Source organism: Rhamphochromis sp. 'chilingali' (assembly GCF_963969265.1).
Source record: "Rhamphochromis sp. 'chilingali' genome assembly, chromosome: 20".
In the NCBI taxonomy this organism is placed as follows: Eukaryota; Metazoa; Chordata; class Actinopteri; order Cichliformes; family Cichlidae; genus Rhamphochromis; species Rhamphochromis sp. 'chilingali'.
Window position 1 is genome coordinate 9461717 of NC_137947.1, and position 27044 is coordinate 9488760.

The 27044-nt window shown below is 39.5% G+C and overlaps 1 protein-coding gene across 4 annotated transcripts; it reads right to left on the minus strand.

Annotated features, from left to right (window-relative positions):
- Window positions 1-3549: 3549 nt before the first annotated feature.
- On the minus strand, window positions 3550-26061 carry klhdc3 (kelch domain containing 3). Of its 4 annotated transcripts, none has more exons than XM_080869497.1 (11): window positions 25790-26053; window positions 24022-24277; window positions 22837-23013; window positions 22507-22622; window positions 22348-22419; window positions 20741-20954; window positions 20373-20459; window positions 18919-19027; window positions 9042-9115; window positions 7303-7381; window positions 3550-5074 (listed from the first exon to the last, which is right to left on the minus strand). In XM_080869497.1, exons 2-11 carry the CDS (start codon window positions 24173-24175, stop codon window positions 5008-5010), a joined length of 1149 nt encoding a protein of 382 aa, XP_080725623.1. In that variant the 5' UTR covers window positions 24176-24277; window positions 25790-26053; the 3' UTR covers window positions 3550-5007. The 4 variants fall into 4 exon arrangements, 3 of the variants coding, with proteins under 3 accessions (XP_080725623.1, XP_080725622.1, XP_080725624.1); XM_080869496.1 differs by having other exon boundaries at window positions 24022-24280; XM_080869498.1 differs by lacking the exon at window positions 25790-26053 and having other exon boundaries at window positions 24015-24466.
- Between the last annotated feature and the right edge of the window lie 983 nt (window positions 26062-27044).

The window sequence follows — 27044 nt, forward strand, 5'->3', positions numbered from 1 at the left end:
ATTGAAGCACTGTGGCATCATCTTGACAGAGAACAGAACAAAAGGCAGCCAACATCCAAAGAAATCTTGCTTGTGTTGAAGAACAAAGGTGATCATACTAAATATTGACTTGTTAAAATTATACAGACTGTGTGTGCGCATCATATACAGTATTTTTGTGTCTCCGCATCTCAAATCGTTGCATCCATTTCCCATTTTTCCAACCGCAGTCTAAATGGGGACTGGCTTAAGACTTTTGCACAAAGTCACAAGCCATTCAAACCTGAAGCAGAAAACCAGTTTGGTGCATCATTGTTTAATCTGTGAACAGACTTGTGAGGAAGTGAGTTATGGCAGCCTTCAAAGGGCTTTGACTGCGTGCATATTAGTCACTCAATTAAACCCCTGCTGGAAGGGAACTAAGCTACAGGTCTACAAATATGACGCACTGAGTCTGAGCGGCTCACACAAAATTAGTTCTTTAAGCAGATGAGTAGATTACGGGCATCACAAAACATGACTAAAGCATACTAGAAACTTAGAAGTCTACCAAATTCTCACACTCATCTAAGACGAGAGTGATGGCAAGTGATGCCTGCATACGAAACTGCTGATTAGTTTGCACGTTTATTCGTGTTCATTAGTGAAATTACTACTTTTGTTTCTCTTTGGGTGTATTTAAACAGCTATGCCTCCTATCCTCTAAGGACTCATGCTCCTTGAATCCCTCTATTCTCAAATCCCCAATTTAGTCGCCTTTTACCAGAGAACTAGAACTTGAGTGAGCGAACGGGACATCGATATGGGAGGGACAAGACAAAACAAATCACTCTGAACAAATCCTCAGTCCAATTCACAAGGGCCAGTGGGACCGTCTGAGTCCTGAGGGGAAATTAGAGCGTAATTTGGCTGAGTGTCTCCTTGCATTAGCGCCTGCGTCACAGCTCGAAGCAGGCTCCGGGGCCAGACAAAGGGGACCCAGCGAAGCACTGCTTCCTGTGTGCGGTGGGACCAGGCGGGACAGGGTGTCTCTGCTGCCTCACTTTAAGCTGACCCTCCGTCTGTGGCGTGCACTTAACACTGAAGATAACACTGGCTTTATAGCAGGGGGCTGGTGACAGACAGGAACAGACTGCCAGGACACCACTGGTAGCAGGGGCAGAGCTTGGTGCTGAGGCTCAGTGCAAGATGCTCATTTTATGGAAACCAAAAAAGCAACCACACACAATCCATTAGTCTGCAGACTGGTGCGGGGGGAGCGGGTTAGGCGGTAACCCAGTCGAGTAGACTGTGAGGGGTCTCAGACAGGCTGGCTGGGGTAGATGTGGATGGTTTTTAAGCAGGAAACAGAAAATATAGAAGTGGAGGCTTCAAAGTCCTGCTAACTATTAAGTACCATATACAGTAGCTCAAAGGGGAGTTATCAGTCTGTAGAGCAAAGAGGTGGAACCTGGACACACATGGCTCTGCCTTCCAGTGAGTAGAAATGCTCATTATTTAGTGATCAAATCCATTCCTTTGACAAAGGACTGTTGGTGCAGAGAAGTGGTCAGAAACATAAAAGATTGTTTTCTTTCAACAGTAAATTTAAATTCACTTCATCCTGTGATCTCAAAAGACAAAATTGTTCACTCTGCCTGAAACAGGCCCCCAAAAATCAGTGTCTTGGGTTAACAAAGGTGGTGAGGGCCTTAGAACACGTTTGCATCATGCAGCTTGCCACATGCCAAATACTGGCCTTGAGAGGTAACAAAGTTTAAGCATAAAGAGCACGTTATTATAGTCCTATGACACAATATGTGCAGTGATGTGAAAAAGAAAGTAACCATCTCTTAAGTCTAATATTTGTATGAGGGACGACATTTAAAAACACAGATGCAACATATGTAACTAAAACCTGCTAAAGTCAAAGTTCAAAAATCAACAGGAGCCTTAATTAAGACAGTATGTAGCAGCCAGGTGCCGCTGAAGTGTGAGCACCTCAATAAAAGCAAATGTTTTGTGAGCTCGCTGGTCTGCAGCATTAAAGCAGCACATCAGTGTGAATGTTTTCACAAATGAAAAACATTCAGTTGCCAAGAAATGGACACCTTAGCAAATTTACCCCACGGTCAGATCGGGCAATGCTCAGAAACTAATGTTTTGGCCAACACCAAACACAGCATATCAGCATAAACACCTTATCATGTGCCAAGCGCGGTGGTGGAGGAGCATTTTGGCTTAGTTTTTGGTGAACGGAGGATAATGCGTCATGTTTTGTTGTTCATCGGAGGTTGCATTTACTCAATTTTAAGACCTGCTAAGAACCAAATGGTTTGTTGGGTCCTGATGGGTAAAACCTTAGAATTAAAAGGGTGTACAGTACACCTTTGCCACAGAGCAGTATATGAATGACAACAACTCTGGACACTTTTAGAAATCAATGGATACAAAGAGTAACCACTTTGACTGTCTCAGATTTATTGACACAGTTATAAAGCATATTGCACAGGAAGTCCTGACCAACTTTGCCAGATACAGAGACCCACTTTAAAAAAAAAAAAAAAAAAAAATTATATATAAAAACAAATCAGCAACAGGAGCCCACAGTCGTAAAAGGAATCCAAACACACTCCAGATTTTGTTCTGTTTTTAAAACCATGTTGCTTTTAAATTAAACAACTTTTCAAGATATACTTACTGGTATGAAAACTTTTTCTGCATACAATCTCTTTATCATGGTTCTGTCCGCGACACAAAAGATGGTAAAGCAAGCGTAACCACGAGAAGCTTATCACTCATTTGTAAATCCAACTCAAAGTAAAATGACGCTAACCAATTAAACATGTGACGCAAAAATATTTGGGTGGTGGAGCAGGACACTTCATTATGTGGAGGAAAGAGAGTGGCTATTATCTAGGAAAGTTATGCAGGTACTTTTTTTTTTTTTAATCCCACTATGGTGCAATTAATTTTAGGTCCTTACTAAAAATGTCACCCGTAAACTTTACACAAAACAAATGAAAGAAATATCTGAGGAATATCAAGAGTGTGTCAATATGCATGCGTGTGCAGGGGCTAAGAGTGACAGAGTCTCAGTGGCACCACAGGTCTGTAAAGGGGTTAGAGCAACCAAATGCCCCAAACTTTGAAGTCTGTTTAGGCAAACGCAGCATCAACATATCTCCTCTCCGTCAGGTCAAACGTCCCATGGCTATAGTGCACTTATCCAGCTACTTAAATGTTTAAGATTGGGGGTTTTGTTTTTTAAGAACACTGCTTTATATGACACAGTTGTAAATATTTAGGATGTAGGTTATTAAACGCTAATATTTGGGACCCAGAGCCCTGCTGGTTTTTTAAATGTCGACCAGCTAATCAGAGACTGAAAGCAACAGAACACTTGGTCCCAAGGACCGGCACTTCAAACATCCTCACGAGTGTGTGGCTACACAGCTTCCAATCCCACCTTAGCTCAGGCATTTCCTTCCCAGGACCAGATTAAAGTAAAACCATGGTTAAAATAACTTTATCACCTATGAATTTATGCTCATTAAGTCTGATGTTGTCAACAAAGGCCAAAACCAAAAATATGTATTAAATTTTAATCAAAGATTGTCTGAGACACTACTGTTGTCAAAAAAATAAAATAAAAATCACCCAACCTACAAAATTTATATCTGTGTATCAGTGACAGAACCATCAGAGCCATGTGGGTTTACTGAGCATGCAGTGGAAACAAAGGCCTTGCACAGACACACAGCTTGTTTTGGTCTTTATAGGGAATTTGTTGACAATATATATTAAAAAAAATGAAACGGCCTTGTTCATTCACTAATGTGGGTGAAGCTGTGATTATTTATTTATTTTGTTTTAAATAAAAGCCCATCACCAATCAAGTTTTGAAAAGTCAGATAAAATGTAAAAACCCACAACCTAAATAAATGTCCAATTTGAGAATTTCCAAGTCATTTTCAAGCAGTGTGGCATGTAATCTGTCAACAGCCATTGTGCATTTAAAACATCTGCAATTTTGCCTGTCATTATGCACAAACATAAGAGGGTCACATCGTTAAACTATGGGATTGTCTCTAAAAAGAAACTACACTATGCATATCAGATGATCTCTTCAACAACAAGTAAACTAAATGAGGTGGGCGAGGACCACTAGCTTACACGCACACTTTGCATCAAGATTCCCTTCCACGTTTGGCACTGTAAAACATATTAAAGGGGGGTGGGCAGGTGAACCCTTTAGTGAAACTACAGCATTTCTTGGAAGAACACAAATACCTCCCTGCAAAACACCTCCTTTAGTGATTCAGTGTATGGGAAATCTTAAAGGCCCAATGATGCATGCAGTTCAGGGAGATAGAAGCACTCCACTCTACAAGGCAGACATTTTCATTGGCTGCCTTGCAAATCACCTTGTAGCCACTTAAGTAGGGTACTGACAGAATTACAATGAAGGGAAATGGCAAAGCATTGAAAACCAGCTTCTTTTGTAACGATCATATTCCAATATTGTGGTAAAGAATCTTCTCCTTTCATTCAACATGCACCAGCTCTATCTGCCCACGAACCTGATAGTTGCACATGGCTAAGTAAGAGAACGCTGCAAGTGAAATAACCATTTGCATTTGAAACAGAAGGTTCACATTTGTATGAGTGTGACATCTGGATGACAATCCTCAAAGAGGTTAGCTCTCAAAACCTTTGGCTGAAGTTCTTGTCTCTTCCTGTGCTTAACATTAGAAGTCTATGATTATCATAGGCTGATTGAATTTCTAGAGAGGCTAGAAAGAAGAGAAAAAAGGTGAACAGGCATCAACGATTTCCATCTTAAGGGCTAAAATATCCCCAGACAGGGCAAAGCCGGTGGTGTCCAAGGGAGTCTGATACGGGATGTTTTGGTCAGTAAAAGTTTCAACTTGTAGAATGTGTAAAATAAATCGGATCCAGACTATACAAAAACAGTCCTCGATTTAGAAAGATAAAAGCCCAGTGTCCTGAAACAGAGTCTGGGTTCTGCTTCACTTTTAAGCTTCTTCAGCCATGGGAGGAGAAGATGGGCCTACTGATGTTGCTGTTGGTTGTCATGGCTGCCAGTTCCCACCTGACGTTAAAGAAAACAAAAAACAAACAAACAAAAAAGCTTTAGTAATCACCAGCAAACAATTAATTTGATTTTAAAGTGCACCAGTGCAAAACCCAAAGTTATTAGTGCCAAATATGAATAGGCATGATGTTCATGCTGGATTTAATTTTTTGCTTTTAAGCTTCTTTAGCTCACAATTTTATAGTTCAGTTATTAAAATAACTGAAATGGGCAGGTTTGAGCCTTATGCTAAGCTGTCTACAATTTTATATTTGCAGAATCCTTTTATATTTTAAATCAAGTAGTTTATATTTGGACCCCTGACCCCACCTTACCCACGTGAGGGGCTACATCGTGGCCCCCGCTGTAACATGAGCATCAGGAGCAGGAGCTGACAACAGGGTCTAGTGCTGACCTGATGACAGGTCAGAGGTTGAGCTCCAGATTGTTATCACTGGGTCTGGTTTCACACTCACTCCCTATCAAACGGCTTTGTTCGTTTTTTTGTTGTGCACATGTGTGTTTAAGAGGGGAGATTGGCACAGGACCTGGAGATGCCACTGAGGGGCAAAAGGAGTTAACCAAAGTCTTGTGACCCCAACTGAAAACCCTCTAAAAAGGTTAGAAACACAACTGCAAACACCAAAGTGGGGAACATGCAAGGTGGCAGTGACGGTGCAAGAGAAATGAGAGGCTAAGAGGAGTAATTAGTATCAGGTTCCAGGGGGTCCACGTGTAACGAAAATCCCCTTAGTGGAAGTCCTCAATTTTAGACAAACACCTTTCCTAATGATCTCCATTAGCTTGCCCGAATCTATGAATTAAGGTTTTAGGGGAACAGTAATGTACTTTAATTTGCTTTTCTGCAATTTATATATACACATTTTCTGACAGCTAGTCTATTTTAATGCATCTTACCTTTATATGCATTAAACATGGGCTTAAATGCAGCTATTAAAACTTCCCAAACCTGCCATTACAACCTCACAACAAATCAAAGTAGTGCTGTCAAAATTGAGTCTCTTGCTAGTCATGTGTCAAAACAATTTGATATCAGTCAGCAAGACGGGAAAATTATGTGTTATTAATTCAAAATGCTGGGGGGGGGGGGAAGACTTTTTACACACTTGTGTGCCAACTCCTGTGCAGGATATTCAACTAGAAGAACTGCGATAGCATTTCATGTTGTCATGATCTCCATGAGCAGTGTGGTGTAACTATGACGTTCCTATATATCACCAAGTCAAACAGGGTGCACACAGTGGGAGGGGGGAACCAAAAAAAAAAAAACTTTCAGCAGACGCTACATTTTCTCAAAGGCTCATAAGCTTTATTCATTTAAATTAAACCATTTAGGGTCTTTCATAAGAAACCTTGGAAAGCTCTCTTTCTACACAGTGAGGATTATGGACATTGTCAATCATTTCACCTTGAGTCATCACTAGACTGATAGGTGACTGGGATGCTGGCTGGCTGAACTGGCACAGAAGCTTGTTTCACGGTCAGATTTTTTTTTTTTTTTTAAATAATCAAGCACAACTGTCTAAGCTTCTTTTTTTTTTAATTAATTAATTTTAAGCAATCCTAAACCATTTCAAAACCTTTCAGGTGGACAAGAAGTAATTTAAGTCAAAGCCAACTTTTCACTTGATTAGTTTATGTTGCTACTTTGTAACCACACCTGAAGTTGTTTAATGACTGTTAATCATCTCAAAGATATAAAGTTTTAGCATTAAGATTTTGTTATATTTAATTTCCAAGGACAAAGTAGTGAAATTACTTTTTGTAGTCCACTTTATTGTTAATTTCAGTTCTTTAAAGGCTGAATAGGTACTCTCTGCACACCATGTACTGCATTTGTATTTTGGCCTTTCCTCTACATCACAGGGAAGGATCTTATACAAGCTGTACATGTGATCACAGACAATGAAGCAACTGAAAGCAGCACTATACAAATGGTTCCTGGCTGTCTGACTTCTGTACTCGAACCTTTATGCATTTAGATCTATAATTATGATTTCTACATGCGAGGACCTAAGCCAAGTCAGACAAAAGCCAGAGTAAAACTTGCCACTAGTTAAATGAAGGATAATGAATCATAATTTGCCTCTTTTGAAAAACAACCTAATTAGAGAGAGACTGAGTAGTGGCTACAATGACTGGCATAATAAAAACAGCACGAACAACAATATGTCAGCTCTATGACAAAACAGTGCTAATGTTTGAGAGGAGGATGCTCATCTGACCTGATATCATGTGGGAGTCCCGACTGCTCCAGACTGTACTGAATGACAGCTATTTTGCATAAAGTCTTCAAATTAGGGCCTGAAAAGAGAGTGCAGTGAGTCATAGGATGATCAGTGGCACTAATCATACTCAAGCTATTAATATCAATTTCAGCTGTGGGAATTCAAAGTTGAGCCAGGCAGCTCAGATCTAAAGAATCTGTAGATGGAAGGGTGCAAAAATAATCAATAGCTGGAAAAAATAAAGAAAATAAAGCAAGTGTTCACGTATGAGAACAAGCAGGACATGATGACGTGAGTGTGGAAGTCACTTCAGTACACAAATCATCTTATTAAAAGCCAGATTTCTAATAATACGTACAAACTCCCTCTCATTTACTATCATCGGCAAAGGCTGTTCCACCATATGTTCAGTGATAAACAGTGTGAAGGCGAACGTGACTGGCACGAGGAAGCGTAGGCCACGGGGGTTGTCATTGGGTACTGCCAGTCCCATAAGGTCCCTGTGTAAGCCCACCTACACAAACCCTAACTGTGACCTGACAGCATTACAGGCTACCCCAGTGCAGGCAGGATATTGCCATATTTGGTAGTCCAAGAGACGGAAGTGCCGCATTTGACAGCACCGTGCAGGGCCAAGGCCAAGTATACTAGGTCTGGTCAGAAATAAAGCAGTCATTTCATAATTTATTACAGAGAAGGGGAAAAAAAAACATCCCAAATCTTATTTTAAAAACAATCATTTGTTTAGCTTGCTTTTCTGACATCTTAACAGAAAAGTCAATATAATTCCCTTTTAAGTTATCTGTGGGCTGCCTGACAAACATTTGCTGTACAATTCACAACAGTTATTGACCAGCATTGGCTTCTGTTTGTACTCAAGTCTGAATTTGAGTTTTTGGCCATATGGCAAAGTTTATGCCAGAAAAGATGTTAACTGCAGCAGCTTCAACTGGCAAAAACCGTAGGGCTCTAATTAATGTTGTACTTAATTAACGCATCACAAATCAATCCGAACAGCTGTCTGGCAGAGATGTCCCTGTACACACGAGAGTGGGTAATGAGAAAAAACCCGGGATTTTATGTCCTTAACTCTTCATCATATCTCGTTCACATATGACAAACCGTATTTTGGTTTAATTAATCTATAATTAGCTGAAATAAATGGATGAATATCAGTTGAACAGGTAAAACAGTCTTAATTACAACATCTGCCTTTTTTTTAACTTTTATTTTGTTGAGCTGCTTTGATATGTATAATATAAAAAAAGTCAAAATATATGTTTGTAGGATTTTTGTTTAAGTAAATGAATAAAATTCACAAACCCTTAGCTCAGCAAGTACTCATAATGGTAAAGACTCTGGAAGCGTGCAGCCAGGCTTGTAAATTTAACTCTTGTAACAGTTAGTGGAGACCACCTACTGTCTTTTTAGCTGCAGAACCTGCACTTTACCAGCCAGTTGCTGCCAACCCCTTTGTTGAGAAGCAGTACAGTGGATTTTGTGAGATAATTCACTATTAAAGCAGCAGGACTGAACTAAAGCAGTAAAATAGATATGACATCTAAACCATGAAGGTGCAGGTTCAGATTATAACACAGTTCATCGATTCTGGTGACTCCTTTGAGATCATCTTAATGTTTTCTTTATGTCATTGAGTCAAAAATTGCTTGGGGGGTGCATTATCTGCAACAACACAGAATCCTAAGAGAGATACCAATAAAGACAAGAGTACTTACTGAAGTCTAAGATATACAGGTCTGAATGATCCATGAGGTTAAATTCATCTCCCATTCCTTGCTCTGGACAGGGGCTGTAAAGAGAAAAGTAATAGGGTTAGAGCGATTCTATAAACTTCCTGTTTTCATGAGCACAGTTCACACAGCTTACAAAGACCGTAAGCATTACTCAACTACTTAATGCGACACACACCATAGAATTCCAGCATTGGACTCTCAGTTATTTATCTTATTACATGAATCAGTTGGGACCATAATCAGGGAGCCACAGACTATCCTAAATAAGAGCTCTCACACAGCTCTCCTTATCATGCGTTGCATGATTTAGGTCCACAGGAAGTGGAGCAGTCTTGTAAGACAGACTGGCCAATGCTGATAGTCTCCCAGACCTGAGCAGCCATAGATATCACTGCACATCTGTTTCCTGCCACAGTTAAGCACATACACCTGTGACACCTGGTGCACCACAGCTGAACAAGCCCAAACTATATACCTGTTAAACCATTCTTTTAATTACCTTTTCTAGGTAATGTAGCCTGTCAGTTCAGATTTATTCGCACATATAGCAAGGTAGTACATATAGCTTTCCAAATGCATGCTGCACACGACTGCTTTATATTCATAATGTAACAATAAAACTCATCTAGAAGATAAAACTACACTTTACATTTAAATTCACCAAGCCGTTTGCGTTCTATGGAACCATTAAGGAGAAAGTGTAAAATGCAGAAGCCAAGTTTTAAGAGTAAAATCAAGATGCTTTTTGGACCAGCTAGCGATTGGCATGTGTCCAACCAACCCAGACATTACCACAGGAAGAAAAAAATAAATAAAATTGTTGGCAACAGATTTGTTGCAGTTTTTTTGCATTTACGATTTTCATCACTCTCTTCGTCTTTCATTCTTGCCCTGAACCATCCTCTTGCTGATCTCAATGCACCGTCTCGCCACCACCCATCAATCTCTCTCACCCTTTCCTGCTGTCTTCTCCATCGCATCTTCCTTTCGCTCCGTGTTCAGGATGTTGTAAGGGTTTTACGTTGCTAATCTTCCCTAAACAAACACGGCGGTGGCTTAAAGCAGCCACGAGAGATGCAGAGCACGAGCTCCGTCGTCCCAGGGGGCCAGCTGGGGAAGTCATTACGCCCCTTGCCCCCCAGGAGCTTCTTCCCGCAGGCGATACGGTCTCTCAATCACACCACCACACAGTACTGACCCACACATATGGTTCTTACACACACACTGGACTTTCTGGACATTGTTTTTGCACAACACTGGTCACTATATTCTTCATTTCCGGTTAATACTTGTACAGCTGCTGTTATTGTGTATATATTTATTTATATTTATATTTCTTCATACATTCTTATATAGTTCTATATTGTGTATTTTGTTGTACAGTTATTTTATTTTCAACTTTAATTTATATATTTTATCTTATTCTTCCCAGTTAAATTTACCCTTCATTCTAATTTGTGTTGTACAGTTATTTCATTTTTAACCTTAATTTATATTTTATTCCTTCTTAGTTAAATTTACCCTTTTTAATTTTTCATATTTATTTCCTATCTTATTCATAGCCTTTTCCTTTTTTGTTTTCTTTAGGTCACGAGCAGTTGTCCAAGCATTTCACTACATATCGTACTGTGTATGACTGTGTACGTGACAAATAAAATTTGAATTTGAATTTGAGGAGGTGACCCACCCGGGCTTAAAGTAGGAGCCTTTATCAGAATACTCACCCAAGCTCTAACATTACTGTGGTGATTGAAAGGGTACATTTCAATAGTGGTGAGAAACACTCTCTTTAATGTATGACACACATGTGAGTTACCTGAAACTTTAAAACTGCCACCGGAATTAAATTAGCACAAACATCCCTCATGTGATAATTAGTATTGATGATTAATTTTAACCAAACAAATGGCTTTGATATGACTCATTAAATCAGTCTTACAGCCGTTTGTTTTTTCTTTTTTTTTTTCCCCCAAACATCCTAAAAACAAAACAAAAACAAACAAACAAAAAAAAAACAAAACACCATGCTGTTGGGTGGCATTGCCGTATTCAGTGAACAGTTTCCTGTTTTTTTTAAGTGCATCATTCTCAAGTTAAGCCAGCTAACAGCATTTGTTTAACGTAAGAAACAGTATGATATAGAAATATTCAGTGAATTGGGAGTTTTAGATACCACATGTGTGGAATGGACAAATATCAGCAACCTGGCTACACAACAGAAGTAATGAAAAGCAACATCTCTATCTAAAGAGCACCCCGCAGTAGCTGTGAACTACTGTGTAAACCCGTAGGGAGGGCATCGGCCTTGGATGCTGACGCGTGAAAGAGTACAGATAAGGGAATGTTTTAACACGAGCAACCACAGAGATGAAGATTGCATCCACTGGGATATGGCTTCTTTGGATGGTCGTGGATAATGCAAGTCAGGGTGTGAAATTCAGCAGAAAATTAGGGAATGGTAATACTTTATGGGTCACAACAAAGAGAAAGGGCTGAAGCAGACTATGGAGGCAGCGGCAATAATGGCTGTCTGACACACTATTCGGAAACGGGAAAGTCACAGTGTGTGACTTTATGTGGCATCCTGGTGTTTGATGGGCCACTTTGTTACTTGATCAGCAAAGTATCACCATGTGTGAAAGTGCTCCTCCCCCTACAGCATAGTGGTTCCCAGTCTGAATGAGGCCTGAGTGATGCCGCCCCCCCACTAAAACAACACTGAGTGCTATTTCAAACAACACTCAATGAGGGCGTCTAATCACCTAATTGCCGGTCCTCTCTAGCAAGGCACTACCTGCTCCACTTCATTATCTTACACACCAAGGTTTCAAAAGTGTAGAACAAAGAGTTGAGCTACAGTTCTAAAACTAATGAAGAGACACCAAAGAGCCGAGGACTATTTCAAAGTGTCGAAGAAGTTAATTGCCCACAATTTTTGCAACTTACTTTCAGAACCAACACTGAAAACGAAGTGGCAAAGAAAAGATTTGGATCTGATAGAAATTCTATTAATGACACCTCTGCTATCTCAAAACAAATAGAGTCAACAATATACCTGGAACCTGACCTGTCGTAAGCATGTTTTAAGTGGCTTCATTGGGCATATCCTCATTCTTGGGAATGATATGATCTGCATCCCTTTCCTTTCTCCACTTCCTATTGAACTTTGGTCCATCAGAACCATCTAATTCACAGGAACTCATCATCCACTACAACTTCCTGTAGAGGACTTTATCAGGAGAGCCAGACTTACACATTATTGCTGAAACACCTTGACTGAAAACACATGAAAGCAGCGAGAACAGTTTGTGATGCGCTTTCAACATTTTAAAATTACTTCTGATATGATGGGCAACCCAGGTCCTCACTGGTGGGTTATATTTGTTTTAAAAAAAAAAAGCTTTAACTGTTACTGTCATTCAGACAACAGTACAAGCTAAAAATTATTAAAATTCAATACATTAAGAGTATAGGCAATGCAATCTATTAACCTTACCCAAGGTAAAAAGCAAAAGCATTTAAAATGTAATGAAACAATCTATATAGACATTATCCAATAGGAATTTAAAGGATTGTTAAGATTCCAGCAAGAGTTTGTAATGGTCTTGGTTATCACTGCTCAATAGATTTCTATTCAATGCTTTTGGCTTAATCTCTGCTGTCTCAACTCGTCTTACCCAGCTATCTGTGCCCCCTCCTGGGCAGTGGCTGGACACTGGATTAAGACATAGAGCTGCCCAGACCTATACCCCATGCAGAGGGTGAGATACAACCTGTAGCTGGCTCCCAGTGAGACAAATAACTGACTTTAGATTAGAAAGAAGAGATGCCAACCCCTAATGAAGCATGCAACTCAAATTTCAGTCTCTCTAGATAAAATATAATTGCACTTAGTGATAATACTTAAAGGCACTGCAAAGTCAGAGTGGTTAGTAATTTGGTCCCTTGGTCCCAGGACAGGTTCTTATCAACCTAGCTACCTAGCAAAATTAGGGTGATTTATAAAAAAAAAAAAAAAAAAAAAAAAAAAAAGCATTTCTCACAGCTCTCAACATAACTGGTTCTCAAAGGGTTTGTCAAATGTTTAACTGCCAGATTCATTTTGGAAAAATAGGTTATTTGGTTGATTTTGATACACTGCCATTTACATACTAATAAACACAGTTCTCATAGATCATTATAACATGTATTAGCTCACTGGTTAACTTTCCATCAGTGCACTGCTTGAGCAATTAGTTCTTATAGTACTGCTATAAGAGTACTCCATTTTCCAGAAATATCAATTTTAACGTAAAGCAGCACTGTTTAAAACACGACTTGCTGATTAAAACATCAGACATTATCCTGTTACACAAGTTGACTGGTGGGCTTTTCTTGTAATTTACTACTTAAACAGCTTCAGCACAAACTCCAGACAATGTAAGAAGGATCACAGTCCAGAGTTGTCTTTTCCCCTCACATGTAGCACATGGCAGACCTGCCCGAGTAGTGTGTGCAGGAGGCAAGTAACACTTGTCGAGTGAATTCCCTGGCCTCCTCCCAGCACCACTCTCACATGAGTGTAAATCCGTGTTGTCAAACAGACATTGTACTAGGCTGCAGAGACTTACACAGAGCATTTAAATTTCAGATGCAGACATACGTGCAAGCTCATCTTCTAATGTCTAAATTTAAGGTATGTTGTGCATGCGTGAAATCTGCTAGTCTTACGTTATTCTACTAATCCAAAAAGCACAGAGGTGTTTTAGTTGTAATGACAGCACTAACTCAAAAATACTACTATTTAGAAATGTCTACTGACATGGACAACAGCATCACAATGCATCATCTGTGTAAGGCTGTTTATTTGAGCTGCTGTGCAACACTCAACCCCTACGACACCATAATGTATACAGACCGTTAGCAGGTTAAGGAGGGTTAAGATGCAGATGAAATACTATCATGAGCTTGTCTTTGAAGAGTAAATCACAGTGTAGCTGAGCTCCCCCAAGGTCTTGTCCTGCCACGCGCGGTATGCCCCATATCCTGATGGGGTCACCTTCGCTGTTTGACAGGTTTTGTCTCAGGAATACTAAACACACACAGACAAATAATAAAGGAAAACTCTGCAGGGTACCCTTTGACACCAAAGGCCAAAAGACAACATGTGTGGTATCAAAATCTGTTGTGCTGACAGGCGTGCATCTATAGAGTCGATTTCCACTCTGGCAGATCTAAGATATTGAGTTGGCATTGTAGCAAGCCTAATGAAGCTAAAAATATTAAAGTTTCAAGCAGAGTTTTTTAGTTTTGGTACAATACCCGGCAAGAGAGGACTATCATTTCTCAGACCCATGCTGTGTTGAGTCTAACATTTAGACAGGCAGGTTCCAGGGTGATAACAAGTCACGTTTTAACCAGATGTCTATTGTAACAGCTGCCACTTCAGCTATTGATAAAGGCGCAATTCAGCCGTGTCCGAGATATAGAGGCACCAGGCTTCTGACCTTCCTGGACTACTAAACAAAAACCCCTGGACTTCTCTGGCTCAGCAAATTGCAGTTTTATAATGAGCTGTTAAATTCCACACAGATTAAATATCCCAGTGAGATTTTGGTAGCTTAAACTAGAGGTTTGGAGCTGGAATGTTTTGGCTACCAGCAAGATTACCTGCTATGTGGTCTCCCGCTTGCTAATTACGTAAAGCAGCAATTCACTCTCAGTGGAGATCAGACGACTCCGATCTGTTTGAGTTTTAGAATCAAGTAATTCAAACCCAGAGTCTTATATTTAGAGCTTTCAACCCACTCATCCAGTGCAATGACTCGACAGAAGCCAGAAATATTAAAAATGTTTGTTTTTTTCCATCCTAATGTTAGAAATGGCGTCAGCATGCTTTCCATCTTTACTAAATGTACTAAGTGACTCTGCATATTTCCAAAATGGAACAAATGTGTTAAGGTTGGCACAGCAGAGTGTGTGTACCACGCTGACGTAAGCCCAACAAGAGCTGTGACTCACTAAGTCATGTGAAGACATCCAGACAAATGCAAACACCACCAGAAAAGGCACTAAGTGTCCAAATACATAAGTCAGTAGAATATCTAAGCACTGACATTCAGATGCAAATAAGTAAATTAATGGGAAAATTAGATTTTGAAGGCCTTAAAATATCCCAGGTTGCTCAATATCACCCAATTGTGGAGACACGACCAGCAGTTTCAAGACAGGAGTTGCATGATTCTCCTTAATCAACAAAAAAGTTCATTTAATGAAGGAGTTATTTTTGAAGAAAAACATACACCTCACTTTCATCTTATTAGATATCATCTTGACACTGGTATTATTTTTTTATTAACTATTTGAGTTGCACTCACACTATATTTATCATCATGTATTTGATTTGTAAATGTAAATACAGATTATAAGTAGGTTTCTGTAATCTCTGAAATATGTAAGAGTCAGATGTATTACCTGCTCTTACTTATGCACAGTAATATCATCCTAGGTGTATGAAAACTATACCTGCTTTTGAAAAAACTAATTATCAGCAGTATACACAAAAAGGTGCTGAAGGACTAAAAAAGGCGCAAAGGACAACAAGGATCAAGCAATTACAAAAAGCCTTCAATCACAGATTAACATTTAAACACACAGATAATTTAAGTCTGTCATCATTCAAAGATGAATGAATGCCGTCATGGTAAAAATACATTCCCTAAAAGCATTGTTGGAATGAATGCACATCAGGTCCAAGTAGTTCAGAGGCCTGTGCCAGATTTCCCTTCATAGATTCCGAGCTGTCTGTTCCCAGCATGCCAAGCTGTCATGTCCTTGTTCACTTCCTGCCCCTCATAGGATGCCCTGTTCCCAGGCTTGAAATGCTTCCTGATTTAGCTCAACCTGGGTTTGTCGTAAGAAATTAAACACACAGTGAGAAGAGAGCCAACAATGACAACATGAGCACTGTGTGGCTCTGCCTTCATACGCAACTCAACTTGAGCTGCGCTTCATTCCTCGGGGAACAAAAAAAAAGAAAAGAAAAAAAGAAAAGAAAAAAGCAAGAAATAAAAAAGAAAACAAAATTTACAGGGTTTAACTATTCATTGCTTGTATGCATAGGTGAAGGTCGGTACAGGTGGAGTTGGTCATGCACGGGTCGTCCTTCGTGGGGCAGTGAGCAGAACTCAGTAAATGAGTGTAGCAGAGGCACTGGGGGTATATCAAATTGCACTCTGTGAGAAAGAATGCTCCCTAAGGTCATAAATCAGAGATGGGGCAGACTTTCGCACCTTTCTGCAGCTCAGCAGTCCTGTTTACACCGACGCAAGTGGTACTCAACACATTGCCACTAATGCCCAGCCCGTCTTTCACACACAGTCTGCTCATTTACCTTCAAAGTGAAAGCATGTATGAAAATAGAGGTATCTTCCACTTAAAAAGGATTATCTGAATCCAAATTTAACAGCACCAAATTAGAGTAAACCAGGCTTGTTGACTTCAAATCTTACTTACACTTGGAATTTCTAAGCTAACAGCAGTGTGTCTCATTCAGCTGTTCCTACATTTTATTTTACGAATGCATTTTAGCATATTGCAAGACGACTGAAGCACAACCCTTTGGAAAGCAGAGCAGTCATGCTTGAACTAATGGTTTAACAGTCCTTCACTAAAGTGATAAATTATTCTGAACAAATTCCTGCAGGTAAAATAAACTGGGAATAAATATCAGAGGGGTTCTGTTTAAGATCAGTCTGAAAGGACAACCAACTCAGGAAAACAACATTTGGACTATAAATTTCAACACAATTTCCTCAGAAGATCTACTGAAATGAGGAGCCCCACAACAAACACAAGCAAGGTGTCCAGCAAATAATTCATGGCAGCCTGTGCAAGCATTCGTCAACTGCATTGAGACAGACACTAATAACTTTCTAGCCCTGTTAACAGCCCTCATGTTGTTAGGCCGTGCAAAAATAAACACAAGAGGTGCTGGTTTTAAAGGGACTGTTCAAACGTAATTAGTTAATGAAACTGGATCAGGCTAGTCTTTATCAATGCAAGTCAAGACAAAGCCTAAACACTGTTCAAATCTTAAAATTACAACTTTATTAGTCAAAAGACGAAAAAGAATTTAGGTCTGCTTGGATGGTGTTTGTGTGCAAATGCTTATGGGAGTTCCTGCGTGTAAGAAGCTTAAGTGTGCTCTAAAATAACAAAAACAAAATAATGAGCAATGCTGGCCAAGAGAACCTGTGTGGCCAACTTACTTGGAGCCTGTGAGGATAATGCTCCAATTTTTACAGTAACAGAAAACCCCTCTCCAGACTTTGAACACAGCAACTACCAAGCACATAATAGACAAAGCAGTTTTTCTCTAAAGATAGATTCATGAATATGTTAACCTCTGTGCCCTTGGGCTTTTAAACAGGATGTCAGAGATATTATGTAGTGTTTGATTTCTTCCTCTGCACCCTTCATCAGCTCAGTGACACTCCCTTTTCCAGCCTTATCTGCTCAGAACAGGAAATCATGACTCCATTCTGGACTAATCCCAGTGAGTACCTAAACAAAGGATAACCTTCAAAAATTAAGACTCCTCCCGAGCTTGTCATTTTCATTATAAGCTTCTCAGTACTACATGAATATCTAATGATTACAAATTTAGAGAGACAACTCTTCTGTATTATGCTTTTGCATATTATTTGAAATGTGTGTCACACGTACGCGTTTTGGGGTGTGATGCACAGCACAATGTGGTAGCAAGTGAAGCTTTACAAAACACATCCAGCAACAGTCAGTGGCTCAAAAACTACAGGGCACGTAGACGTAGAGGGTCTGAAAGTAGCCTTATCCACAGCCTTGTGATCCTACCATCAGGTTATCCCAGTGGAGTTCTCCTGATAACAGGGTCTTGCTGATAACAGTACCCCAGGACATGGACTACCCTGAACGATGCTGTAAGCTACCTCATTACTCCAGCGGCTACTGGCCTATCACAAGAACGTCACCACCTCAGCGGCACCTAACCAGCTACGAAGCCCCTGGTTATCACTACTGTAGACAGCAATCTACAGGATCCAGACTGTGTTTGGCATATTGAAGAGAGAAGACTGTCGTCTGTCCTGAAATGGTCAGATGCACAAAAAGTTGCCACCCCCTCCACCCACCTAAAGACAATCACTGAAAAAACTGAGTGCAAAAAGCCCATATTTAGTGTTTTTTATGAGAGCTGTGAAGGCAAGGACACAAAAGAACACTTAAGCAGTCATCTTTAGTGCAATGAGGAGCCATTGTGATTTTTCCTGAAAGAACAACTGAAATTTGAGCGACTGAAGTCCATCCATGCTTAATTTCATGTCCTTTGGTGCATTTTCTGAAATGAACCTGAGAAGTAGAGGTAAGACATGTATTTTTTTTTTTTTTTTAGACTCTAATTGCCTGGAAACCTTCACCAGCGCAGATGGTGTACACATCATTATTAAGGACTTCTCAGGTGCTAGGCTACCGGACCAGATTTTTGTCTTTTTGTGAACTCAGAGTTTATCAGGTGAACCCAGGTAAACTGATTATGTTTTTTGGGGGGGGGGGAGATTTTTTGTAAATGTTCAAAATCTTAACATCGATACAAAGTTTCCATCATATTGACTCTGACATCCATGTGTCTATTACATTGTGTCATTACATGAACGTCTGGGCAAACTTTGATAACATGCATTTCTTTCTGAATTAGGGAATGAGTTAATGAGTACAGCACACACAAAATGTTTGGCAGAGATGTAAATATACAAATGATTGACAAATGATGACAATTTAATTGAAAAATAAATAAATATTTGAAGTTCAAATCTAGGTCAAGTACTAATATTTTGTGCCTCACCTGGTTCCTCCAAAGAGGATGATTCGATCTCCAACCATACAACAGCACTGACGCCTCCGAGGGCATGGGCCTTTCCCTTTAGGTTCAACTTTCTTCCATGTGAAGTTTTCTAGTGTGTACACACAAGGCAAAAATAATTTTGATTATATTAAAAGTTATATTTTATATAAAAAGGATAAAAAGAATGGGCATAGATACAATGAGAGATTTCTTTGGAAATGTATCTGCAGCACAATAAATCTAAACTACAACAGGGTTACGTCATACCAGCTAAACTAGAAGAGTTTCTCACTATGCCTGCTGTTTATTCAGCTTCCTAAAAATATTAAACCACAAGGCTCTAAGATAAAGGAATATTTATAAAGAAATAAAAATAAAAAGAGACAGGGGGGGTTAACCTTCAACACAAAATCTTACATTTCAAAAATAGAAACAAGTCCTCTATGAAGTGCATGCAACGTAAGCGACGATGTTGAAGCTCACTCACTTGTTCCATATAAGGATGAACTGTCTCAGACCCAAACAGCATCACTGCATCTCTATAGCAACAGGCCATTCAGACCCTTAGATAATTATGACTAAAATTAAAGTGCTGCCACCTAGCGAACTGCAGAGCACATTTAGATGGCAACTGAAGAAATCAGCTTTAAATAGCACAGGCACATAAGATCATATCCACTACAAAAAAAGACCAAATTCTCAAATAAACTAGAGAAGAGTTTAGAAAACAGCTATGGCTGTCCTTGTCCAAATTCCCTGCCAATGTTTACCAACACATCGCTACATTAATGATCTACTTTTAATATGATTCAACACCATGTGCAACTGCTGTCACAATGGTTTTCTCTAGTTACAACTAGAAATGGCAGTTGGGAGACAATTAAACATAAATTAATTAAAATAATGGACTTTTAGCTAGTGCCTGGTATTACCTTTGTCATTTATTTCTTGACACAAAGATAGTATCAGATAATATAGTGCTATCTAACACCATTTAGGACACAACGAGTTTACCACAGGTGTGTTGCTTCATCAGTGACTATGTTTAGCATGTAACAAGAGCCTGAGGCTTTCTTCCAGAAAACCTCCTAAACCAATTTGAAATGCAATCAGGTAACATTCATCAGCAACTGAATGGGCTGTCATTCCAGCATCTGTGTTGCAAAACATGAAACACAGAAAGCAACTTTGTGGTGAAAAAGGAAGCAGCCAATCACCATTACGCAAATGTCAATTATGCAGCGGAGGAGGACCGGTTATTTATGCATGAAGAAATGAGAAAAGTAGGTCAACACAAGCTAGTCCTGCACTTCTTGTATTGAGGTAAATAGTCAGGGTGGAATTTAAAGAACTCTTTAAAAAATAAAGCTACCAGGAATTAAACCCTCTAGTAGCAGTGCTCTACAGCAACAGGACAGGTTTTCCAAATCTAAATGATGTAAATATAGACTTACCTGGATTGAATTTCCAAAGGTCGTTGAAGTGTCGTTCCATATGAGAATTGTATCCTCCAAATATGTACAGCTCTCCATTGTAGGAAACTTCAAAAATAAATAAAAAGTCCAGATTAATGATATTTGAAGTATACTATAAGGAACCACTTGACCCAGATAAAGTACCTTGATTTGTTTAATCGAATAACGTTGGCAGATTATATTTGACAACACTGTTCTCACAACACTAATCCAACACATAGATGCATATAAAAGATTAGCACCTAGCCTGTAAATATATTGGAACAAACAGAACTCAAATTAAAAGAATTTAATCAGATACTGGTCTAATAACACAGTCGATTTTATGCGCGTATTTTGTGCCTTACAGGCTGAATGACTTCTGCGTCCCTCTGGTAGTGGCTGTGTTGAAGGGGTGGTCAGCCAGCAGTTAGTCTTTGTGTCAAATACTCTGATCTTGTTGCAGTAGACCTCATTGTTGGAGTGGAAGGGACCAAGACGATCTGCTCTTCCTCCAAACACGAACATTTTTGTCCCAATGATGGTAGCCGAGTGGAAGTCTCTCCAGCGTGCTGGAGTTCCCTGCAGAGCAAAGACAACACACGATGTTACTGTTAAACTCTTCCACACTCAAAGTTTTAGTGAAGAGAGAGCAGAGCAGTCTACTCAGACACTGAAGTTATAGCTATTGAGAACATTTTTGGTAAAACTTAATTTACTGTCTTTATTAAATCTAAAATTTCATCAAGTTATGTTGATCATAAGCCTTGGTATGGAATTCGTCTTCCTAAAATATTCCAGATCTTATTCCCTGGGATAAGAAAAAAATCCTAATATTCAAAACTAAACCATTACATGTCAGAAACAATTCTTACGTTCAATATAAGGGACAGTGTTGAAGCTCATTCGTTCCATATAAATGATCAACCATCTCAGGCATTTCGCCCAGGAAAAAAAAAACAGCAATTTCAGGTAAACACTGCCATCTAGTGGATCAGTTTTCCAACTACAAAACCACAGTGAATCCCAAACCTCCCCCAGGCACCACCATCCCTTTTCAAAGGGATAGTGGTGTCCAGTCAGCCCAGTCATTGGGATAGTGTAAACAATTTAACTGGAGCAAGACACAGAATCATAATCAAGATATATGAACTTTACCAGAAATATGACTGAAACAGGACCTGCTCTCACATACTGCAACCAACTCTAACAGAGGCAAACCTCGACTCACTTTACATGTCACTGCCCTGTAGTCATGCCAAAGTCTTTCACAAGCCTTCCTTTCAGGAATGTGCTGCCAATGTCTAACCATGAACTTTATGCAGACAGGGGGGCTTTGTAAATCGTTAACATGGTTGAAAGAATACCAGAACCAATACTGAAAAGTGAGTTTTACACATGCAAATGTAAAAATACAAACGCTAAATGATCCCAAAGTTCAAAGGGGGAAAAAAGCAAGTGAGTAACAGCACAGAAGTTTTCATTTTCCTAAAGAGGAATGCAATCCTAAGTATTATTCAGTCACATGCACCGCTAAATCTGTAAGCACCACAGTCCAATCTCCTTACTGACAACATGGCTGTAACTAAAACTGAATGGATTGACTTAATCCACAGTAACTCCGTCATATGATGACTAAAATATACTTTACAAGCGTTTAATCACATGAGCATGTTGACTGCATAAACAAAAATAGTATTTGCTAAAAGGAGACTGTATATAATCCAGTGTGAGGCTTTTTGAACTTTCCTAGCAGGAAGCTGCTTTGAAATTCCATACTGAGCTGCTTTTATAACATGCCAATACACCAACAGATAACTTATGTTGCTGATGTTCAGCTGTGTCATCTTTGTTTTTTATGAGAGGGTTTCCTGTTTGTTTGTTAGGAGAATTATTTTGAATGCTCAATACAGAAAAACTGTCAAGGAATAACCAGCAACGGTTGAAAAGCAACAGCTAGCGACTTTTAACTCACTCTGGCATTAATTAGTGCCCAAACCATGGTAGTGGTATCCAGTTTGTGGATGTCATTGGAGAAACAGTCAGCCTAAAATAAATAAATAAAAAAAGATTCATTTTTAATGTTCACAGAGAAAGTTTGTGTAAGCAAAAATAAATCAAAAATCAAACTCACCAGCTGCTCATATCCTCCAAATATATACATTGCCTTTCCCAGGACACAGGCAGAGTGGCCGTCCCTCGCCCCTGGAACAGTCCCTGAAGTCCTGGGTGTGTACCATCTGTGAGTATCTGTGAAGCAGTCGCAGTTGTTCAATATTGAGATCAGAGCACTTGCGTTACATGCAATGGAAAACTATCACACGCATGCAGGTGCTACAGCTTTCTTAATATAAAACAGTTCCTCTACTTTTTGTTGTCACAATTTTAACTTCAAACAGGTTCATCTCAAAGGAAATACACCCTGAAACTCTCAGCAGCACGAGTTAGACGAGGGTCTACTTACTGACATCAAAAGCATAGAGCACATTGCAGGCCCCCTCTGTGTCGTTACGCCCGCCCCAGAGGTAGATAGTATCATCCAGCAGCACAGCTGTGTGGCCATAACGCATATATGGCACTTCACGGGCACATTCAAGTCCTGTAATCCTCACTGGAGGCAGCTTCATCCAGCGCAATGACACTAAAAAACACAAAAAGTAAACATTTTCCTTTATTAAAAAAATAAAATATAAAAACTTAATGAAAGAACATTTTTTTTTAAATTCAATTAAAAACAAACACACACAAAAACAATGCTGCCTGACAAATTTTACTTGATACTTACTGCGTTACAAAGGAAGTTCTACAAATTCAGTTATTCGCATATTTTTTTTTTTTTTAAATGGATATTAGGTTGGTAGTCAGTAATTTATTTTATTATCTTTCTTGCTCTGAGAGCTAAAAAATGTAAAATTTGTTAACGTGCCTACAACTCTCTCACAGTGAGTTTTCAGTACAGTTCACATCACTTTAATAATAAAAAGTACCATCAAGAACAGAAAAAAAAATTTGAATCAGTCTTTGCAGTAAATGGGCCAATGGGGGAAGGAGGACAAAGCAAGATGGCAGGAAACTGTAGTTAAAGAGGTCCCATTTCCATTACACTCAAAGCATTAGTTCCACAGATCTTTTCATGATACACCAATAGCAGGTAGGCTCTATCTACTTTGGGAAGTCGTAAAACCCTAAAGCAGGTGGCTGACCACACAATGGGGAAAAACCATGCAAAATGAGTTAAGGGTGTTTCTCTTAACCCATTTAAAGAAAACAGCTGTGCTTGTCTGATAGCAACTGAAAAACAACAACTGGAAAAAAAAAATTGTTGCAAACCGCTACGAAAAGCTGGGGTTTAACTGCCAACCTGAGTGAGTTTTCAGTAAAGTTGTGCACATTCAACAAATTACAACAGTTTAACCTTTCTCAATACACTGGGGGGGGGAAGAAGTGCTGTCCTGCCTGTCAAATAGATTTTTTTCCCCACCCATTTAAGATACAAAAAAAAGTGAATGAATCAATTTTACATAAACACCAATATAGTCTTTTTCCAGAATATCCTTTAATTTATATATTTTTTTAACTTAAACACTTTTACAAATGAAACAATTGATCTCTACACACACACACACACACACACACACTTACCACATACCTGTGTTGAAGACGTGCACATCAATCTGACGAAGTGTCTCATAGTCCTCCCCGGAGCAGTAGCCTCCAAAGGAGTACACCTTGTGACCCACTGCCACAGCAGCATGGTTGACTCTCCGTGGCCCTCCTTCTAGGTGCACAGTCCAGCGCAACATTCCCCACTTCTGTGACTGTGAGCGCTTAGACCATCACTCTGATGCTCCCATCAAACCAAGGCCATTAAAACCTGTGACCACAACAAGGGTAGTAGCAGCACTCTGCTAAAGAGAACAACAGGGTAAGTTGTGAGGGGGCAATCAAGGACAACAAAGGGTAACTGTTGTTCCCTTGGGCTAACGTCAGCTCTGCTGTTGCTGACAGGTACAAGCCTCTGTATCTATGCTTGCAGGGTATTTTAAGAGGTGATTAGACCTACACTTACCACGCCTTTCTATTCACTCTTCACTTTGTACCCACCCACTGCACTACAATGAGTTTAAAGTCAGAGTAAACATGTGCCTCCTTTAGGCAGTACTATAGGAACACAAAACACTGCCACACTACTCAAGGAGATTGCTCAATCTATACACAGTATTGAAATCCTGCCAATTTAATATTTGTGAGTGTTTCTATTGTTTTTTTCTTAAAAACAAATACAACCATAATTTGCCTATTTTATCCATAATGATTGACAAAACTGAAGTACACCTGCAGCTCTTAGCTCAATGGGAAATTAAACATTTCCAAAGCGACATTTTCAGCTCTGAACAGTGAAATTAAGTGACATAAAACACTACTTGTTAAACACAAGTAACTCTGCCTCTCCCCTTGCTTATTCTGTCCCTGTGACACACTTTACCACTGACCTCCAACCTTTGTTTACCGTTAAAAATAAAAAACCCCTAGAGCACCATTTAACATAGACCTATTTTAAGCCCTCATATCTATGAGGAGCAACAGAAGCACAAATCTAGTCACCAGGCATGTGAACCTTAACTGGAGCCAATATTTTTCGATGATTGCACAATGTGCACTATGGGTAAATTGACACCCCAACATGCAAATACAGTTAAACCGTTTAACCTTTCCCAGGTTATTCAAAGTTAGCAGTATAAATGCACACAGTTTCCTTTATACATACTTAATACTCATCTCGAATAATTTGCTATACAATTAGACAACATGAACATTTTTGCAAGAGCCGAGCTGAGTAGAAAGCACCTTCTATCCCCCTGTCCTATTGAACAGTGCACTGTTGACATCAGATGACTAACAACGGTGCTTCAAAGTGCACAGCGGCTATCAAGTAAATAAGACTCGTTTGTAAATGGGTGCATACTTCTGCACAGATCTCGACTGACTGAAGCACAAACTGTTGACAGATGAAGCTAATCTAAAGCTGGTGACATTGAGCTGTAACAGTTATAACAACCAGTGGACGCCTCACACACTAGCTAGCTTTGCTCTTAAGCTAACGTTAACAGGCATAACAACAACCTTTTGTGGCGCACTGGCTAGCCGCCGCGGTCGCTTATCTCTCAACATCATCACCACAGTAACGAATATGGTGCTACTGCAAACAGCTGTTTGACAGCCAAGGTGCTAGGCTTTGAGAGGCTAGGCTAAAGCTAAACAGTCGAAGCTAACTATTTAGCTGTTAGCAAGCTAACGTAAACTCTAAACAAACGACAGACAACTTGTAACACAAAGACATTCACTCCCAGCTTTGGCAAAGTTACGAGTTAGTCAAGTGAAACAGAATAACATTCATATATGTTCAATTTTTCTACCTTCGAGCCGGTTGTGGTTGACAGGCAGCCAGGCAGGGCTATCCCCCGAGAGCCTCTACCAAGCGTGATGGAATGAGAAATTACCGCGAGCACCCCCTGTCGGCTGTTTTATACTTGGGGAAAACACGCACGTGAGTCTTTCTGCTTTAAAAACAGATGGATTTACTAACTGCCGTGCTAAGTGCAAAATAGGTCAGCGGCTGCATTTTTCGACACCGTTTTTGCATAGCACAGAGAGAAGTTAGAGTTGAGTGTCTTGCTGTAACTGTGATGTTATGCAGAATGGCCGGATTAACCTGTTAGGTGACCCAGAAGCTTAACGTTTTTGTCATCCACGTGGTGTGATCACATAATAATGTGACCAGTTACTATAACAATGCAAATTTTTAACATGTAAATGAAAATATGCCAAGATTGCAATCACAATGTCATCCAAGAAAGCTGATTTTTCTTTTTTAGGGTTCATTGCAGTCACTGCTTAAAGGCTCTCTCATCAAGATTAACTATCTGTTGGATATCTGTTTGACACACTCCATTCAAAAATTTACATGAATGCGGAAATATAAAATATATTCAGCAAATGCAGTCTTCCTATTTGAACAGTAAAACATTTACTGGATTTTTTTCATGTGTATCCATCTACTATACCCGTTAACAGCAATGGATATGTGTATTTCAATTCAATCTTTATTGGCAGACTACATGTCCATAAAAACAAGACAAGAAACACACACACAACTCCCCCCCCCCCCCCCCCCCCACACACACACACACAACACAAGGTATACCATTAAATATGTATATAAATAAGTATATGAAGCATTTGTAAAAATATAAAACCATAATATACATAAAACACAATTACTTAAAATAAATCAATAAATACACAAACACTTTAACCAGTGCTTTCTGAGACTGGATGAGTAACGGGAACCACTCACTGTCGGATCTGTAAGTGCTAAAATTATACTGTTACTCGAACCATCCAGTCGTTCTCTAAAACTGAACATTAACTTTCTTAAAAGTGCTTTAAAAGTCCAGACACCCACAGCTACAAACATCTGACTGGCACTACCACTTCTAGGTATCCTGCAAAGGATTCTCATCGCATCATTATATGCAACATGCAGCTTCTGCATGCTACATTGTTTGTAGGATGACCACAAGGGGGCAGTATATAGCGGTGTGCAATATGTATTGTCTAATAACTCACTGTTTGTCTTTTTCAGTCTGATGGTCCAACAATCAAATCTTG

Coding starts and splice junctions, on each gene's coding strand:
- klhdc3 (XM_080869497.1), bottom strand. CDS start 24,175: ATGTTGCGCTGGACTGTGCACCTAGAAGGAGGGCCACGGAGAGTCAAC. Junction 20,460..20,740: donor ACGCAGAAGTCATTCAGCCT/GTAAGGCACAAA, acceptor TTATTTTTGAAG/TTTCCTACAATGGAGAGCTG. Junction 9,116..18,918: donor ATCCTCTTTGGAGGAACCAG/GTGAGGCACAAA, acceptor TTCTCTTTACAG/CCCCTGTCCAGAGCAAGGAA.